The following is a 20,411-nucleotide window of genomic DNA, read 5'->3' as shown; positions in this document are numbered from 1 at the left end:
TACAGACAGAAAAAAATTTGCTTCTGAGAAGCCGCTCTGCACTAGACAAAATGACTAGAAAGAAGAATTCACCACAAGAGAAAGAATTGGAAGCAATACTCTCTGCCACAGAGTTACTGAATGTGGATTTAAATACAATGTCAGAAATTCAATTCAGAAGAAGCACAATTATAAAGCTACTGGTGGCTCTGGAAAAAAGCATAAAGGACTCTAGAGACTCTGTTACTACAGAATTGAGATCTAATCAGACCAAAACTAAAAATAAATTAAATGAGATGCGTTCCAAACTGGATGCTCTAACTGCTAGGGTTAATGAGGTAGAAGAAAGAGTGAGCGACATAGAAGACAAGTTGATAAAAAGGAAGAAACGTGGGGGGAAAAGAGAAAAACAATCAAAAGACCATGAGGAAAGGCTTAGGGGGAAAAATGATAGCTTGAAAAGGAAGAATATACGTCTAATTGGGATTCCAAAAGACTGAGAGAGAGAGAGAGAGAGAGAGAGAGGACCACAAAGTATATTTGAGCAAATCATAGCTGAGAATTTCCCTAATCTGGGGAAGGAAACAGGCATTCAGATCCAAGAGATACAGAAGACCAACCCCCCTCCCAATCCATAAAAACCATTCAACACCTCGACATTTAATAGTGAAACTTGCAAATTCCAAAGATAATGAGAAAAATCTTAAAGCAGTTTGAGAGAAGAGATCACAAGAACAAATTTGGAAGAAACTCAAACACATGGAGGTTAAAGAGCATCCTATTAAAAGATGAATGGGTCAACCAGGAGATTAGAGAAGAATTAAAAAGATTCATGGAAACTAATGAAAATGAAAATACAACCATGCAAAATCTTTGGGATATAGCAATAGCAGTCCTAAAAGAAATACATCGCAATACAGGCTTCCCTCAAAAAAATGGAAAAAAACTCAAATACACAAATTAACCTCGCACCTAAAGCAATTGGAAAAAGAACAGCAAGTAAAGCCTACACCAAGCAGAATAAGACAGATAATAAAGATTCGAGCAGAACTCAGTGAAATAGAGACCAGAATAACTGTAGAACAGATCAACAAAATCAGGAGCTGATCCTTTGAAAGTATTAATAAGATAGATAAACCCCTAGCCAGCCTTATTAAGAAAAAAAAGATTCAAATTAATAAAATCACAAACGAAAGAGATCACCACCAATACCAAGGAAATACAAGTGATTCTAAAAACATATTATAAGCAGATATATACCAACAAATTAGGCAATTTAGAAGAAATGGATGCATTTCTGGAAACCCACAGATTACCAAAACTGGAACAGGAAGAAATAGAAAACCTGAACAGGCCAATAACCAACAAGGAAATTGAAGCAGTCATCAAAAACCTCCCAAGACACAAAAGTCCAAGGCCAGATGGCTTCCCAGGGGAATTCTAAGAAACATTTAGAAAAGAAATAATACCTATTCTACTAAAGCTGCTTCAAAGGATAGAAAGGGAGGGAATATTTCCAAACTCATTTTATGAGGCCAGCATTACCTTGATTCCAAAACCAAAAACCCCCACGAAAAAGGAAAATTATAGACCAATATCCCTGATGAATATGGATGCAAAATTGTCACCAAGATACTAGTCAACAAGATCCAATAGTACATTAAGAGGATTATTCACCATGATCAAGTGGGATTTATCCCCAGGATGCAAAGGTAGTTCAACATTCATAAAACAATCAACATGATAGATCACATCAATAATAGAAAAAATAAGAACCTTATGATCCTCTCAATAGATGCAGAGAAAGCATTTGACAAAATATAGCATCTATTCCTGATCAAAACTCTTCAGAGTCCAAGAATAGAGGAAACATTCCTCAGTATCTTAAAAGTCATCTATGAAAAACCCACAGAAAATACCATTCTCAGTGGGGAAAACTGAGACCCTTTCCCCTAAGATCAGGACCATGAGAGGGATGTCCACTATCACCACTGTTATTCAACATAGTACTAGAAGTCCTAGCCTCAGCAATCAGACAACAAAAAGAAATAAAAGGCATTCAAATTGGCAAAGAAGTCAAACTCTCCCTCTTCACAGATGACATGATACTATATATAGAAAACCCAAGACTCCTAGAACTTATACAGCAATTCAGCAATGTGGCAGGATACAAAATCAATGCACAGAAATCAGTGGCATTTCTATACACTAACAATGAGACTGAAGAAAGAGAAATTAAGGAGTCAATCCCATTTACAATTGCACCCAAAAGTATAAGATACCTAGGAATAGGGATCCCTGGGTGGCGCAGCGGTTTGGCGCCTGCCTTTGGCCCAGGGCGCGATCCTGGAGACCCGGGATCGAATCCCACGTCGGGCTCCCGGTGCATGGAGCCTGCTTCTCCCTCTGCCTGTGTCTCTGCCTCATTCTCTCTCTCTCTCTGTGACTATCACAAATAAATAAAAATTAAAAAAAAAAAAGAATAGATACCTAGGAATAAACCTAACCAAAGAGGTACAGTATCTATACCCTAAAAACTACAGAACACTTCTGAAAGAAATTGAAGAAGACACAAAGAGATGGAAAAACATTCCATGCTCATGGATTGGAAGAATTAATATTTTGAAAATGACTATGCTACCCAGGGCAATTTACACATTAAATGCAATCCCTATCAAAATACCAGGGACTTTCTTCAGAGAGTTGGAACAAATAATCTTAAGATTCATATGGAATCAGAAAAGACCCTGAATAGCCAAAGGAATAATGAAAAAGAAAACCAATGCTGGGGGCATCATATTGCCAGATTTCAAGCTGTATTACAAAGCTGTGATCATCAAGGCAGTGTGGTACTGACACAAAAATAGACACATAGATCAGTGGAATGAATAGAAAACCCAGAAATGGACCCTCAACTCTGTGGTCAACTAACATTCAACAAAGTAGGAAAGAATATACACTAGAAACAGGACAGTCTCTCATCAATAAGTGGTGCTATGAAAATTGGACAGCCACGTGCAGAAGAATGAAACTAGACCATTCTCTTACACCATACACAAAAATAAACTAAAAATGGATGAAAGATCTAAATGTGAGACAAGAATCCATCAAACTCCTACAGGAGAACACAGGCAACACCCTTTTTGAACTTGGCCACAGCAACTTCTTGCAAGATACATCTATGAAGGCAAGAGAAATGAAAGCAAGAATGAACTATTGAGACTTCATCAAGAAAAAAAGCTTCTGCGCAGCAAAAGAAAGAGTCAACAAAACTAAAAGACGACCTACAGAATGGGAGAATATATTTGCAAATGACATACCAGATAAAGGGCTAGTATCCAAGAGCTATAAAGAACATACCAAACTCAGCACCCAAGAAACAAATAATCCAGTCATGAAATGGGCAGAAGACATGAACTGACATTTCTCCAAAGAAGACATACATATGGCCAACAAGGACATGAAAAAATGCTCCACATCACTTGCCATCAGGGAAATACAAATCAAAACCACAATGAGATACCACCTCACACCAGTGAGAATGGGGAAAATTAACAAGACAGGAAACAACAAATGTTGGGGAGGATGTAGAGAAAGGGGAACCCTCTTGCACTGTTGGTGGGAATGTGAACTGGTGCAGCCACTCTGGAAAACTGTGTGGAAGTTCCTCATAGAGTTACAAATAGATCTGCCCTATGACCCAGCAATTGCACTACTGGGGATTTACCCCAAAGATACAGATGCAGTGAAACAGGGGACATCTGCACCCCAATGTTTATAGCAGCAATGTCTGCAATAGTCAGACCGTGGAAGGAGCCTCGGTGTCCATCGAAAGATGAATGGATAAAGAAGATGTGGTCTATGTATACAATGGAATATTCCTCAGCCATTAGAAACGACAAATACCCACCAATTGCTTCGACATGGATGGAACTGGAGGGTATTATGCTGAGTGAAGTAAGTCAATCGGAGAAGGACAATCATCATATGGTTTCACTCATACAGGGAATATAAGAAATAGTGAAAGGGATTATAAGTGAAACAAAGTGTCGCATAAGGGGAGGTGGGGGGAGGATGGAGTAACTGGGTGATAGTCACTAAGGAGGGCACTTGATGGGATGAGCACTGGGCATTATACTACATGTCGGCAAATTGAATTTAAATTTTAATTAAATAAGTAAGTAAGTAAGTAAATAAATAAATAAATAAAAAGATTTTTAAAGCTATGCAATACCTCTGCCTTTGAATGTAACGTGGTGTTGTGTCATGTTTTCGTCAGGAAATCTGAAGCATGAATGACAATCTATCAAGATCTCATGGGGCTAAAACTGCGAATGTCTATACAGATACAATGGATCATTATTTTGTTGCCATTACTATTAAAATTTGTCAATAAGGACAGCCCGGGTGGCTCAGCGGTTTAGTGCTTCCTTCAGCCCAGGGCGTGATCCTGGAGACCCGGGATCGAGTCCCACGTTGGGCTCCTGCATGGAGCCTGTTTCTCCCTCTGCCTGTGTCTCTGCCTCTCTCTCTTTCTCTCTCTGTCTCTGTCTCTCTCTCTCTCTCTCTCTCTCTCTGTCTCTCATGAATAAATAAATAAAATATTTTAAAAAAATAAATAAATAAAATTTGGCAATAACCTGCTCAAAGTCTCTACATCCATACCTACTTACTTCTCCTGACTCATGTGGAAAGAAACTCGACACAAACTCATGTGGGTAGGAAGAACGTATACATTTTCTAATTTAAAAGTTATTAGGAACTTTTTCCACTTGAAGCTGGGTACTTTGAAAAATAACAAAGGCATAGGAAGTGAACAACTAATATCAAACTAGAGATGTTTTCCTGGACCATGCCCGAAGGATAAAATGCCAGCATGAGAGAAATGTGCAACATAAAAAGAGATCACAGTATGCCTAATATTTAAGTGAAAATACTTGGAATTTGGTGAAGAAAATATTCATTGTCCCAGATGTCTGGAGAGAAATGCCAGCTTCATAATTTTACATGAGAAAGTAAATTGGTTCTCATCACTTAGATTTGATACACTTAGATTTGAAAGGATGAGACTCGTAGCTACATAGTACATCTTGGGAAGTGTGGTTGTCATTAGGGTTGTTTCCAAAATGTTGCCAGTGTTCCTTACACATGTTAAAACAGACTACACACTTGCCCACCTCCTTTGAAGTTCTTCACATCCACATGACTTGCTTGAGCCAACAAAATGAGAATTTAACATTCACTCTCTGGTGAATGTTAAAAGTCAATGGGTGATTAGCAATTTCCCTCTTCTGGTCACAGGAATTATGGACAAATATATTGAGATAGGGACCCCCTGCTCCACAAGCCTGGGTTCCTGTATGTCTCAGATGAACAAACCCCTCTGCTGCCCTGCGTTGAATATGCAGAGTAGGCATATTTTTCAGGGGTCAAGCCACTGAGACTTTGAACTTGTTTGTTACTGACACATAATCAGATTGAACACATCAATGTAGGAGATCATCACATTGACCAAAACAAACAGATTTAACTATAAGGAAAGCAGCTTTGTATACAAGGAAAATATTTACTTACATGGATACTTAAAACTGTGACAATGAAAGCAAAAAAGTAAAAGAGGAGCAGTAAGAGTCTGTCCTCTTAGGTAGATGAAGGCTATAGAAGGTGTTTTCCTAATTCAAACCAGTAGAGGGGCAACACGGAATACACTGAGACGTCAGCCGTCCTCCTATCCACAAAAGCCTCATTCTACTTAAAACAAAGTGTCTAATAAATTCATGGTTGACCTTCTGATGATTTTACCTCTCAGAAGGTAGAGATACATCCATGATAATTTCAAGCAAAAGGAACACTGAATAATGTCAAGTCACGTATCCTAGACTTAAGAAAAACACATACTTAAAAGTTTAGAAATTCTTTTTCCTTTCCTCTCTTTCTCATCCCTTGAGGCAGCCAAGAATGGCACAGCCAGCAAAACCGGAGTCAAAAAGGCATATGGGCTGAGGAAGTAGCTAGGAACTACAAGGTCAGGGCCAAGAAGGCTGGCAGGGCTGGGACCAAGGTAGCAAGTGGTCAGGGCTAAGCAGCCCAGGGGCACCAGCAATGCCAAGGCCAAGGAGGCAGCTGGGGTGAAGAAGGTAGCTGGCAGGGCCAGGAAACCAGGTAGTTATAGAAGAAACAAGCAAATAAAAAAATATATTAGGAAAGATGAAAGGCATTTTTTTAATGCTTCAATGGTCTAAGCAGGGGCACTAGGTGCCACTGCCACTCATGTACCTCATCACTTATCCACCAGCTCACTTTACTGGCATGGAGCAGCAGCTCCGTCCATAGCACCACCCCCTGCCCCGATCCCCCGGCCCTTCTTTCAGCTTCTCTGACTCTTGGGCCAGCGACATTTTTAGCTGCCCCTGCAGGACACCAGTATCATCAAAGTTGCAGGCCTAGAGGTGGTGAGAGTTTGACTCCCGTTCCTGTCCATCCTCATGAGTTCCTGCTTATCCTTGCTGCAACCCCCCCCCCCCCCCGCCCACTTCACATCCATCATCACTGCCTGACTGTCTCTCCCATTGACTTCAGGCTCCAGCACCGAATGTCAAGATAGAGACTTATAGTGTTGCAACAGCTTACACAATTGCATGTGGTCAAATCTAAATAATAAATCCCTTTCATAAATAAATAAATAAATAAATAAATAAATAAATAAATAAATAAATCCCTTTCTCTGATAAAAGCCCAACACAGCCCCACATGAGTGGGTAAGAGGGAGGGCTTAAGTAGAGGGAAGGCTCTGGAGTCATTGCGTGGGTTTGAATCCCAAGACTGCTGCTTGGGTAAGTTATTTAATCATTCTATGCCTCAGCTTCCTCATCTGTAAAACAGCAAAATATTGGAACCTTATGGGATGTTCTTAGCAGCAAAATCTTCTGAAAGCCAGTCTTTATTCTTTATGCTCCTCTAAACTAAATCTATGTAGCCTGTGCTATATTTCACTTACATAGATTTCAAATGTTTTAAGAAAAGTCCATGTGTGAATTCAAAGACTACTGTCAAAAACATTGAGATACAAGACAGAATGTTCTATTGGCTGCAAAACATTGGTATCACTCTTTGTTTATAGAATGAAAAAGGAATAGTCAACATTATTAGCAGTTACGTCAGTAAACACAAGCCTAATTATTATTGTAACAGAAAATGCATTTGCCTTTTTCTTTTTTTAAAAAAAATATTTTACTTATTTATTCATGAGAGACAGAGAAAAAGAGAGGCAGAGACATAGGCAGAGGGAGAGCAGGCTCCATGCAGGGAGCCTGATACGGACTCAATCCCAGGACTCCAGGACACGCCCTGGGCTGAAGGCAGGTGCTAAACTGCTGAGCCACCCAGGGATCCCTGCCTTTCTCTTTTAAAGAAAATTTCAAACAAAAAGAGCATTTACCAAAAAGTTCTTTATTCCCCACGAGCTGCCTAATTTGAGGAGTTTGACTGTCATATCTCAATAGTATGAATAGATTAGGAGGGTGGAGAAGGCAGTGTAAAGGAACTGTGAATGCATCAGTATCTGTGTGTGTGTGTCTGAATGTGTTTACAGCCTGGAAAAGGACTATTTCATGCAGATCCTCTAAACATGAGGACAAGTATAGCAAATGTTTTAAAAGGTATCAGAATACTGTAAGTGCTTAGAAAATAGTAAGTAGTCAATGTTAGATGTTGTTAATACCATTCTTGCTATTAATTTAGGATGAACAGATTTTTTTTAAAGCTAAATATTACCATCCTTTACTGAGACTTTGAGTGCTTTCTTGAATTGCCCTCCTACCCATTACTTCTCCATATGGATAGAAGAAAATTAATTTAACTCATCTATTCATGCAGCAATATTTGCTAGGCATTGTGGGAATATGGAGGTAAACAAAACAGGGACCCTTTTGCAAGGATACAAATCCTAGGGGAAGGTGGTGCCTTGTGGCTCATATGTAGTTGCTGTGACTCTTTCAGGGTTTATTTATGGGAAATGCTATTACAATAACTACTGTCTGTGAGTTTCATATGAAGCTGGAGAAGTTGTTTCCAGCTTACTTTCATAGCTATAGGTTACCAGGATCTATGGGGCTGCAGTTGTCAGGAAGGTAGATGCCCCCTTCCTCCTTCCCTATACCATGTATGGTCTTCCTGAAGCTAAGGTTTTGATATACAAGGATGACCTTCCTAGACAGAGGAAAATGCTCATCTTCAACAAAGAGGATCAGAGTGTCTGACACAGGTAAATGTTTAGTCTCACTGGTCTAACTCTCTACCACACCATGTCCTCTCCTGACATTAACTCGAGAAACTTGGTGGACTCAAGGGTTTGAAGGTAGAGAGTATTAAGAGGTGGTAATGCTCATAGGTTCATTCTGGGCCTATCTCAGTTCAAGATGGCCAAATGTATTTAAGACTGCTGCAGGGGCAACTCCTCCTCAAAATGTACCTTTAGAATCTGTCTCATTTTAGCTCTTTTAAAACTCTCACACAAGGGGATGAAAATTCCAGAATGCTTTTGTGGCTCCAGGGTGGCTCAAGAACTATTATTAGCCTTGTGGGAGGGGGAGGTTCTGAGCTCTAGCCTACCCATCAGTGGTATAGGCACTGGCCAGGACACAAGTATCACTGGCATGATTCCAACACACGGATACTAAATAAGTTTAGAGTTTTAAGATGCCATGTCTTTAAAATCATGCTTAATAAGGCATGTTCACATTCCTGTTTAGGTCCTTAAATATTTGGAAAGGGAAAGGTAAGCCAACAAATAGGGGTATATAATGCACAGAGTTGAAAGAAGAGGAAAACCCACAAAGGAAGCATTATCCCCAAGTGATCAGAGATGAAAGTTTTATTTTCTAGGAAAATAAAAAACCTTTATTCTTGGCATGATCCTGCCCTCTGTGGCTAGATAGCTGAGAAGTCAACAGGAACTGAGAGACTAGGTAGAGAGGGAAAGGAAAAAGTACTAAGTGAAAGCTAATTTTCCCCACACTTGACTTCTAAAACAACTTAAAGCCTATCTTTTGCACATAACAAAAATAGTTACTTGATTTTTCCTTTTACACTTTGTTTCATAAGAGTCTATTATATTGTAAAATGAAAACAACAAACAAAACTGAAAGATTCATTTTATTTGGCATTATTAGAAGTCCATCATCAGATTTTAAGGATTTCTTATCAACCAATATCTGTAAACTCTAGAAAGGTCTATAGTTTCCTTTGGGGTTTGGAGCTTCTTCTAGGCTCTTCATAGAAAACTTTTCTTCCAAAATTCTTACAAGAACAATTAAACGCGTTGAGGTCATAGAATTTAGTGCCTGATATCTTACAAGCTGTTTTTAAATCAATTTCTTTAATACCTGTGAACACTTAATTAGAAAATGAAATTACTGACCAACTATTTTTATTTTATAAAGTACCTTTATATTTTTCTATCACATAAAAACAAACTACTTTTTTAAGCCTGACTGAGATAATCTAGGAGGACTGCACCTTTATCAAATGAGAAATTCCACAGCACTTCTTATAGCTCCTCTATAACACAACAGCTCATGTATGTTCTGGCTAAGTTGAGTTTGCTCCTTAAATAAAGCAAGCTACTGGATGCCACACTATTTAACGCTTCTAAGATCAGAGGACAAGAATGGGAAAGAGCCAAAAAGAAACCCTTTAACCACAAATAACCTATCTTCATCAGCTGTCTTTAGTTTCAAGAAAAAAATCAGAGCCAAGCAAAATCAAATTCAATACTGACTAGGCGCAGGGTTGCTAAGGCCAGCTTGTTAATATGCTAAGAAAAAAATGAATAGCAGAAAGAGAATTGGATTAAATCAGAAGACTAGGGTTTGGGATGTAGCTTTAGCAGTTACTATCTGTAAATCTTGACAAATCATGTAACTCTCTGACCTTATTTTCTTCACCTAGGAAAGTATAACCATATGACTCAGAGTTGTGAAACTCAAACTATATGATGTGAATGAATAATAATATGTAAACCATAAAGCAAACAAGAAGTTTTTTTGTTGCTTTTTATTTATTCTAGATCTGTCTTCTAACAAGCAGTCCATGTCACTGCCCTGTGCTTGCTCAAAAGCCTGATTATTGCTCACGACTTTGGAAATCACAGGATCCAAACAAATTAGTCAGCAACTGGCCAGCAGTTTGTCAGCATATGGTTGGGCACAGGCAGTTACTAATCTAAGCAATGAGATTCTTGTCCAGCCCAGCACAGTGCATCTGAGCAGCAAGACCACCCCTGTGCCAGCTATATGTGCCCACCTCTCCTAGTTCTGACCATGGCTTCATCTTTTCCTCTTGGTTCACACCTTAAGAAACACCCCTGCTCAAATCAGCCTGGCCCCCAAGCCTCTGGAAACCCATACAACGCATTGTACCCTTAGACTATTCCTACCTGGGGGCAAGGCCTGACAAATAGTACTTAAAATATTCCTAGCCAGTTTCTAGTGAAGGACTGTCTAAAGCCATTCTAAACAATGTCTAAAGGATTTGAGGATTTTCCTTTGTGTGTTTAATTTTAATGGCCTCTGAGCATTTCCAAATCTAATTATTAGAAATTTGGAAAGAGAAAACAACAATTGTACATGGGCCTCTGGCAAATGTACCCTTAGCAAAGGCTGCCAGCCACAGTTTGATTGTAAACATCTCTCCCTACACTCTCACCTCACAGTCAGTATCTCCCAACTCACACTCATGTCCAGGTAAAGAAAGCAATTTTGGCAGAAAGAGAACATTGGATTCCACGTCGCTTTGAGAAAGACATGATAACCCTGATGAGAAAAATTAGTTGTAGTCAAAACTAAGTATGTTAAAATGTATGCAGCTGGAATAAAGGGTAGAGAGGCATCCTCCACAGTCCTCTGCTGGGGACACATGTCAACTCTTCGCCCATTCACACAACCTAAGTGCAGCAGCACATTTAGTAAGAATCTCATCTTCTAAAGGGTTAAAAGAAACATTTGCTTAAGGTCTTAGACCAATCAAGCACAAACTCAAAAGGAACAAGGCAAAGATACAATAGGATCTTGATCCCTAACGTTAAAGCTGAGTGCCAAGAGAATTCAGCTGGAAATTTGGCTGAAGTTAGATTGCTAGATTCCAAAAGTAAATCAAGTGATATATATCTAGAAGATTCTAGAGCCCCACAGACTGACTTACACTCATAGTTTCTTGTTTGTTTGTTTGTTTGTTTTAACTTACTAATTCCAATAGCAAAAAGAGGAAGAAACCCTTTGAGGATGACAGAATTACAAAATGGATTCATTCATTCAACATAGATTTACTAAATACAAACAAAACATAAGTAAATTATAGGAAGCATTGCAAGCAGGCCAGTGGGTAAGTTATTTTAGATGAAGGGGTAAGATTAAGCACGCCTCGTTTTTATAAAAAACAATGAAATCATTATTTTTTTGGGAGGAAAACATTCAATATGTACATAACCAGCGATACAGGTACTATGATAAGGAAATTATCTTTTTGTGTTTTCCAAGGTTTTCTGGGAAACTCGCTTATTTTTTTAAATGCTAAAAAAAGAGAGAGGTTGGAAAGATAGGCAGATGCCAAGAAAAAGGAACATGGATACAGAGAGAACAAGCTGTGGATTGAGAAGGATATGGAAAAGATGAGAATTATATTGAACTTTTAAGATAGATAGAAACCACATTTCGGAAAACAGAAAAGCTCCAGTCAGAAAAGAGCAGTGATGTTTAGGATTAAAAGTCCAGAAGCAAGACCAAGATGCAATTACTAAGTGGAATGGTTCAGCCAAGACAACACTGTCCCGTTGGGCATGGGTGGACTCAAAAGGGAGACAAGACAGCACAGAATTAGGCCAGACTGAGTAGGAAGTTAACATTCATGTTAAGCGGCATAGGCAATGCACTGAACGGAAATGGTACCCTGAGGCTGACCCAAGCTCCCACTCTACCTCCAGAGACAACTGGATCTTAGCTAGATGTCCCCGCTCCCCACTGTTGACTGCCCACAGGTAGACAACCTTTACTTCTGAGAAGAGAAGCCACCCCAGGGCTCCATCCTGCACATCCAATCTCAGGGATCCAATATTATCAGTGTGAAAACAAAATTGCTTGAAAGCAGCAGGCAAACAGAAAAGGCTTTCACATTAAAAGTGGGCAATAAGTTTCAGTCCAAGCAGTGAACTTTCTGGTGTTTCAGGGGGTGTCTCAGCAGTTATAAGCACGGCTCTAACCTAGACCTTTTTGTGTACATAGTATAATAATCAGAAACATGCACAGAGGAAAAAAAGAGAAATTTCTTGAAATAGGACCTTCTCGAAGGCAGGAACCATGTTTTATCAACCTTTGCCTAGCCAGGATACCTGGCTTATAGCAGAGATCAGGAAGTGCATGCTGACGAACAAATCAATGGATTTAATGAAGCCAAGAATCTAGATAATTAAGTTTGCCAAAACATACATATTCTCCAAATACCCTCAAGTATGCTTCAAAATTCATTGGGGAAAAAAAATTCATTGGGAAAATTCATTGGGAAACTGGAGTCTTTACAGCTATGAGTAGGAGAACAACCCATGTTCTTCACTTTCTTCTGCAGACTCACCATCTTGAGTGTTTGGACTCAGGATTTGGGTTCGAAGCTCCTGCAGGCTAATTCCCAGACACCTGCAAACCTCCTCAGGGCTATAGGGCTCAGGGTGAAGGGTATCCTCTGTGATCTGAAGCATTTCTTCCAGACTGACCCCGAGTTTGGCCTGTACCTCCTCTAGTCGCAATACTTTATCCCATTGCAAGCCTCTGTACTTAGCCAGGAGCTGCAAGTTCAAACCAAGATAATGGTTAGCTTTCATTTCAGAAATTGATATGTACTATTTTAATTAGCCAAATTCAACTGTTTTCTTTTTTTCCATTCAACCTCTCCACATTTCCCATCATTGCTTGAAAATGTACACTGGATTCAGATGTTTGGAATTAAAACATGCTTGTGTGACACTCACAGGCTAGTTAAATATTTTTCCTTAAAAAACCTAATATCCCACTGATTTTTTTTTTTTTTTTTTTGGTCTGTCACCACTTTCCCTCAGGCTATTGCTTTGAATGATTTTTGTTCTTTTATCCCTATTCAGTTCATCCCTAATACACCACTCTCTATAAAGTCTACAGAAAACTGCTCAACTCTCATGTGACCTGGGTCCTGAGGTAGACACTGTATCCCTGATTTCATTAGAGCATTTCCTGTTTACCACAGGCCTCTTTGAAAATGGCTAATGAATTTAAGTATCTGGGCATTTGGAGTAAAGTCCCAGATTTTAAATGAAAACCTCATTGGTGACCTTAGGAAAAACCACTTCATTGGGTCACTGGTAGACCTAGAGCTGTATGTTTCTCCACCCTCAAGAAAAGAGTTTGGCTCCCAACTGTATCTTGGGGCATCCCTCAGTCTGATGGAGGTGGTTAAGTACAAACAAAACCAGGTCCACGCGTAACCAGGTCCACGCATGGGAACCTCATTCTGGAATATGTTTCTCTCATTCTCCCCAAAGCACTGGCTAATCCCCTCAATCAAAACAGTGAAGATATCTCTCATCCTGAGGTCTATAAAATTCAATCCCTGGTGTGAGGCAGGTGCACACAGGACAAACAGCAAAAAGAAACAAATGAAAGAAGGAAAACTAGTCTTCAAGGAAATGTGCATCTGATTTACTCTGCTATTATGCTAATGATTTGATTTTCTTTCTTTTAGACAGGAAGCAGGGTTTACCAAAAGATCATTGAACTTTGGTTAGGGCCACTCACTTCTGAAGAATATTAATAGTGGCAGTTCTTATATTCATTAAACCTCTTTTTAAAACTCTGGCTCATACATTGAAAGGAGTTAATGATTTTAAGGCAGAACTGAGAAAAAAGAAAAAAGAATTATATTTTTCTGTTCAATTATTTCCCAGAACATGGTACCATTTTTAAAGCAAGGACTAAAGCTAAAACCTTTCTTCTGACTTTGATGGCTCAGCATACTTAGTGTTTACGAGCAGCGCTAGACTGATTACCTCCACAGATTCATTCGTTTGTTTAATTCATTGATTCATATATTCTAATTCTATACTCTAATGTGTTCTAAAAATAATCTGAAAAACCTTATAAAGACATACATAAAACAATATATTGATTTTATACAGAAAAAGAGCTGAAGTTGATAATCTAGAATGATGCTCTCTTAAAACACAAATCCAAATCCTGCTGAAATAAACAACGAAGCAAACAGAAGTATATTAATACCTATATACTGCTGTATGATTTAAAATGTACTTTTTATTTCTTTCAAGCTTCACAAACCTTGTGAGATGGGTATTATTACTCTATTTAAGAAGTAAGAATAAATGACTTGCTCAAAGGCTAGTAATAAACAGAGCTGGAAATTGAACCCTGGTCCTCTAACTCTTTCTGGCTTCTTCAAGGCCATAATCTCAGTTAAGTTATGGCCCATACCAATGTAGTGCTGCTCACACTAGTTCAAATTGCTATTCTGGTCCTACAAATGGATTTCTAAGCACAAACTAAGACTTGTGGTAGAAATGAACATTCTAGGGATGACTGGGTGGCTCAGCGGCTGAGTGTCTGCCTTCGGCGTGATCCTGGAGTTCTGGGATCGAGTCCCACATCGGGCTCCCCTCTAGGAGCCTGCTCCCCCTCTACCTATGTCTCTGCCTCTCTCTCTCTCTATGTCTCTCAAGAATAAATAAATAAAATATTTTTAAATTAATTAATTTAAAAAAAGAAATGAACATTCTAGTGATTTAAAAACAAATACTTTGATAGATGTGTTCCCTCTAAAAAAAGAAGAAGGAAAAGGAAAAACATCAAAGAACGGCCCCCAAGTGATGAGACTGGGCTCTTCCTATGAACCTTTTAGTCAACAACAGTCTTCAAGTTTCCATCCCTGTGCTCACTTGAACAAGTCGCACTGCCTCAGGCACTTGATCCAAGGAAACTGGGCCAGGGATGTGAGAGAAGAAAGTCTGGGATGGATGCCTGCTGCCTACAAGGCTATTTTTCAAACGCAGCCTCCCTGTGTGCTTTCCTTCCACAGAGATGTACTAACATACAAAAGTTCGAATTCACTCCAGCAATATCCCCATCTGCTCTTGGCTATGTGGACCTGCCCAGGTGGAGGGGTCCACATAGCCAATTTGGTATGTTATTTCAATTAAGGATGAAATCTACCACATGCTGTCAATGACAGCTGCACGGCCATAAACTGCTGAATAACAGTGCACTGCACTGTGGGAACAAAATAGGAAAGCTGCTTAAGCCCTCTGAAATCTGGCTCAGGACATAGAAGGATGACTTGCAGATGAGGGAAGTGGGTGGGTAAGATCACTGTCACTCAAAGACAGAACTTCATGAAGGAATTTGCCACTTGAGGCCTTGGTGATTGGCCTACATCACATTTATGAAGCAGGGCTATGAGTCAGGGCTATGGGTCATTTCATCACTAAGTTCCCCACTTGTAACAGGGTGGGGAAATAAGAGAAAGCAGTTCTTTGTCAACATTCACCACTTTCTTTCACCACTGCAAGTGTTAAGTATTCATATCAGATACCACCTCTGGGAGGTTCCTGAACCTGTTCCATGCTCTATGGGCAAGAAGGCAGGCAACAAGTGTTTTGTCCATAGTCTCAGAAAGAGGCAGATAAATAGTGCTAGGATCCTGTCTCAGGTTGGTGTCTCTCAGAAGCAGACCCTGAGGCAAGGATTTAGGGGGAAGGATGATTCCAAGATGCCAGTAGAGGAGTGGAGAGTGGGACAGGAAAAGCCAATTCAAGGTGCAGTGATATGGACAGGTGAGGCTGGGTCTTCTGGGCCCTCTGTAACAAGGAAGCTGGGATATTTACCCACTAACTCTTATCCATCATCCTTTGAGGGCTACTTCCAAGTATATTAGCTCCCTACCACTTCCAGGTTGTCTCAGATGCAAACTCAGAGCTCAGATCCTGCCAGACTGCTCTTCAGTCTGGAAGAGCTGCTGGAGCTCCAGGCAGAGGACGTGCTAGGAGAGTGCTAAGATATGCACTCTAATTTAGGAGCCTGCCGGTCAGAATCTACCTCTCTTTGACTTTCCCATCACATTTAGCAGTGTTACCAAAGCAATGGGAAAAGTACCAAGTCTTTTCTTCACCTGGTCAGCAAAGTCTAAAATGTCTAATCCCTCCTCTGAGTTACCTCTAAAAACAACAATTCATCGAACAAGCTGTTGTACACACAACAAAAGCTGCTATGTTGTTTTTGTTTCTGTTTATATAAATCACATGCTTATTTTTAAAATTTCAAAAAGCTCAAACCAAAAAAAAAAAAAAAAAAAAAGCTCAAACCAGGTCAAAGTACAAAAAAATACAAAGTAAAATAAATCATCTGTAATTACCCCAACAAGATAACCATCAACCATTGTTCTGATAACCATACTATTATATATTTATGCAAACTTTCTGCACACCTACACACATATAGTGTCACATAAATGGGATCATATGTAGTTGCTTTTATCGTGACTGCTTTTATTTTTTGCTTATATCCTCCTTTCCCCCTTCCAACTACATAGAGCTGTTCTCCAGTATTCCTTAGTGGCTGGTGACTTTCGAGTATATGTTCTACTCATCACCGTCATGAAAACTACCACGTTGACCTTCCCCGACGTTAGTAATCCCCACTGTCTGCGCTCCATGTCAGTTTCCAGGCTATAGGATAAATCTGAAGAAACCTGCACAACTGTGCAGAATGGATCTACTACCGTTCTCACCGCACCCTCAGCACTTCCTGGCATCCCCAAACATCATACTCTGGATCTCATGCGCGCCTCATTCCCAAGGGGCACAATGGAAAGAGCAGGGCTGAAGACAGACCAGGACTCCTGCACTTACTTACAACAGGTCACAGCCTACCTTGGCCTGCCACTCCCAGGATATAAAATGGCCTACTTAAACTTAATGGTTACTTCACAAGCTACTGTGAAGATTAAATAAGAGAACAATAAAAATACCTAGCACGTAACCCGGCCTGGAAGAGGGACTTCTGTGAAAGTCAAGTTTCCTTCCCTCCCCACATTCCCCTGCTCCTCTAGGTAGTTCTCACTCCCCTGATACTTTTTTCCATGCTTTCAAATATATACAGGTGTCTGCCGTCTTGGGAATCCTTAATCCTAATGAGACTGCTCTCCATCTCTGCCACTCTTTCACTGTCAACCAGTGGCCCACAGTCTAGGCCCTCAGTAGCCACTCTCACCACCGAATGAGGCCTCCCAATGGTCTTTTCTTATCTCCCAAACCACTTCTGAAGCCACTGGAGTTCTCTCAGCCCTCTCGCCCTTAATAAGTCAGTGACTTCTGGTGCTCTTCAGTGCCTACCTTCTTCAAATTCCTTGTTTTATTGCTTCGATAGAGCTGGATTTTCCTGGTCTCTTTCTCACTTCTCTGGTCCTCGCACCTTTCTTCCCATGACTCATTTTTCCCCTAATTGACTTCGCCTTCCAAGTTTAACCCCTGGCCTTCCGGTCTTTTCTTGCCACATTCTTTCCCTCAGCAAACAGAACTTAGCTCTTGGCTTTGACTGTTATCTCCAAATAAATACATCTGAAGGTCATTCCCCCAAGCCCAGAGATACACGTGCTACAAGGGGACAGCCTTCAGATGTACTCCTTTTTTTATTTATTTATTTTATTTATTTATTTATTTATTTTTTTTTTCTTCAGATGTACTCCTAACCACCCATGTGAAAACGCAACGGGGAGGTGTCACCGCCCCTCATTTTCCAGTCACTTTCCACCCAACCTTCTGTAAACCTACCAGTGGCAGCACCATGCTTTCCACCCCACCATTTAAGCTTGAAACTGCAGCTTATCAAATCAACACTTTTCCTCCATTCTCACATTCCTGCACTCGATGAGAGTTTGCTGAACATACACCACTGTCCAGGCCTTCGGCACCCAACAGTGAAGAGCACATGCAGCTCCTGACCACAGAGAGCTCACAGTCGACCAGAGGAGGCAGGTATTCAAGAAGAATCACACTGTGAAGAACTTAACCCAATTGTGATAAACTACTATAATGGAAAAATACAGGATGTGGTGAGAGCACATAGAAGGACACTTAGCCTAACTGGAGTTGGGAGAGTAGCTGGTGAAAGCTTCATGCCCAAAGGAGGACAGAAACCCAGTCCTAGAGAGCCTTATACTCAGCCCCGTATATAGGCTCAGTCACAGTTTTTCTCATATTCTTCCCTTTTTATCCCATCCTCACTTCTCCACCACCAAGGCAAAAATTCCTGCTGCCAGGTTAATACACCAAATACCTTTCTAACAACATTAGCAGCAACCCACTGCTTCCAGAACCAAGCCTGGTTGATCCTCAGTGCAGCCCTGAAGGCGCTGCCATAACCTGGTCCCACTAAACATATGGACCGTATTCCCCAACATAAGTGTCCCCCACCCTGTGGCGTGGACCCTCCATTCCCTCTAGTGGGAATATTCCGCACTAGAGTCTAGGCAGGGTTTGCTCTACTGAATCAATGGTGCTGAGCAAAACTGGCCACATTCCTAGGGATTTAGGTTTTTTCCACCGAAATTCAAGGGAACTGCCAAAGCCCTGACATTATGCCCACTTCTCACATTCTGTCACTAGACAGAGAATAAATTCCATATTGACCATTAAGTGGCAGAAGCTAAGAAAACTGGGCGAGTGACAGCCCTGACCAAACAGGCTCTATGAAGAATCACACTGTAAAATTTCCTTGAAGTGCCAAAGGACCACATGAAATTCTCTCCTTCTTTGCTTCACTTGTTGCCACAAGGAGCTCAGGGTATGCAAAAGCAATAGAATAATTTCTCTTCCCTTTTTGACTTCCCATAATACTCATTATCAGCATCACACATTTTATCCCTCAATATAATTAAGGGATACTCTCTTTCATAAACATAAAACATTTCTGGAAAAGTTTAAGCCACTAAATGTATGTAAAGTATGAAAAAATTGTGCTCATTAAAGATTTTTGGCCACTTTGTTAATTTAAGAACATAAAAATGTGCTTCACTTAAAAGTATCACGTAAGTAGTAATTATAAATCTCTACTGAGTTTGCTTTGAAACGTTTTTAATTTTAGTTCAAATGGCTCTATAAGACTCTGAATTTCAATGAATCTTCATCAATTAGTTTTTGGAAACTACTGGAATAGGAGGAGGAGAGAGAAAGAGAAAGAGGGACAGGAGGGAAACTTGAGGATAGAGATGACACTATCGACATTAAAGCAAAACAAAGAAAAACCATCTTCACGGGTTCACCATACTTCCTTGTGTTAAGTAGATATAAAAGATACTCAGTTTCATAAAAGGATCTTGGAGAGGTAGGAGGAGTGGAAAAATAAGTGTCCTTCATTACAGTTTTGCCATGTAAAGCCCCATCTGATCTGTCTCATTTTCAGAACTATTCTGATTAGTCATTTCTGCCCTGACACTTCATTTTTACTTTCTGAAAACAGAAAGTTTGTCCAGATTAAGACAATGTTCCTTACCTTTTTTATGGGAGGTTTTTTTTTTGTTGTTTTTTTGTTTTTAAGATTTATTCATTTGAGAGAGAGAGAGTACATGTGCGGGGAGTGGGGGGGTGTGCCGGGCAGAGGGAGAGGGAGGAGCAGACCCTTGCTGAGCAGGGAGCCTGATATGGGGCTCCATCCCAAGACCCTGGGATCATGATGTGAGCTGAAGGCAGATGCTTAACCTCCTACATGGGAGGTTTATTTCTCAACTTAAGAGACCATTTCCAAACAAATATTATATTCATTCACATATAAATAAAAGAATAGAACCATATTATAAGGAAAATATACTTAGCAGAATTCCAGCCTATGTTCCTAGGCAAAAGTATATTCTTTTTTTTAATATTTCCTTGTTTATTTACTTACTTACTTATTTTTAAATCAATTTTTAAACTCACAACCCTGGAGATCAAGACTTGAGCTGAGACCAAGAGTCGGACACTTGACTAAGTCACCCAGGTGCCCCACCTAGGCAAAAGTGTATGGTTAACATCAAGATCATATTAGTAGTTTTATCTTTAGCTTATTTTTATCTTTATTTATTATACACTTGGATTCTAGTGATTGGTAGCCACATGATTTAGAAAACATTTTCCCATCTTGATAAAGTCTTTCACTTTTCTTTTTTCCATATTTTAAAAGAGAGACAAACTTAGAGTATGCCCAATTGGGAGGAGTGTGCAGCAAAAAGCAAAATTCAGATGCCAATTTCCCTGAGCAGAGTACCTCAAAGCCTCATATGGAGCTATCAACTCTTGTTCTTGAAGAGGTTCTGCAGTGCATTAAGGTTTTCAGACACGACTACTTCCAAAAGAGATGCCTTTTTTCCAGTTA

The 20,411-nt window shown here is 39.9% G+C and overlaps 1 protein-coding gene across 4 annotated transcripts in view; it reads right to left on the bottom strand.

The window, feature by feature from the left end:
* The window catches only part of GALK2 (galactokinase 2), a 129,417-nt gene that overhangs the window by 24,995 nt on the left and 84,011 nt on the right, over window positions 1-20,411 (bottom strand). For all 4 annotated transcript variants that reach the window (XM_038580382.1, XM_038580384.1, XM_038580383.1 and 1 more), the window contains one exon: window positions 12,601-12,811. In XM_038580382.1, the coding sequence (XP_038436310.1) occupies window positions 12,601-12,811 (211 nt within the window). The remainder of the gene's footprint in view (window positions 1-12,600; window positions 12,812-20,411) is intronic.

The sequence above is a fragment of the Canis lupus genome, chromosome 30 (genome assembly GCF_011100685.1).
Source record: "Canis lupus familiaris isolate Mischka breed German Shepherd chromosome 30, alternate assembly UU_Cfam_GSD_1.0, whole genome shotgun sequence".
NCBI classification, from domain to species: domain Eukaryota; kingdom Metazoa; phylum Chordata; class Mammalia; order Carnivora; family Canidae; genus Canis; species Canis lupus.
This window is presented reverse-complemented; position numbering and strand designations above follow the sequence as displayed.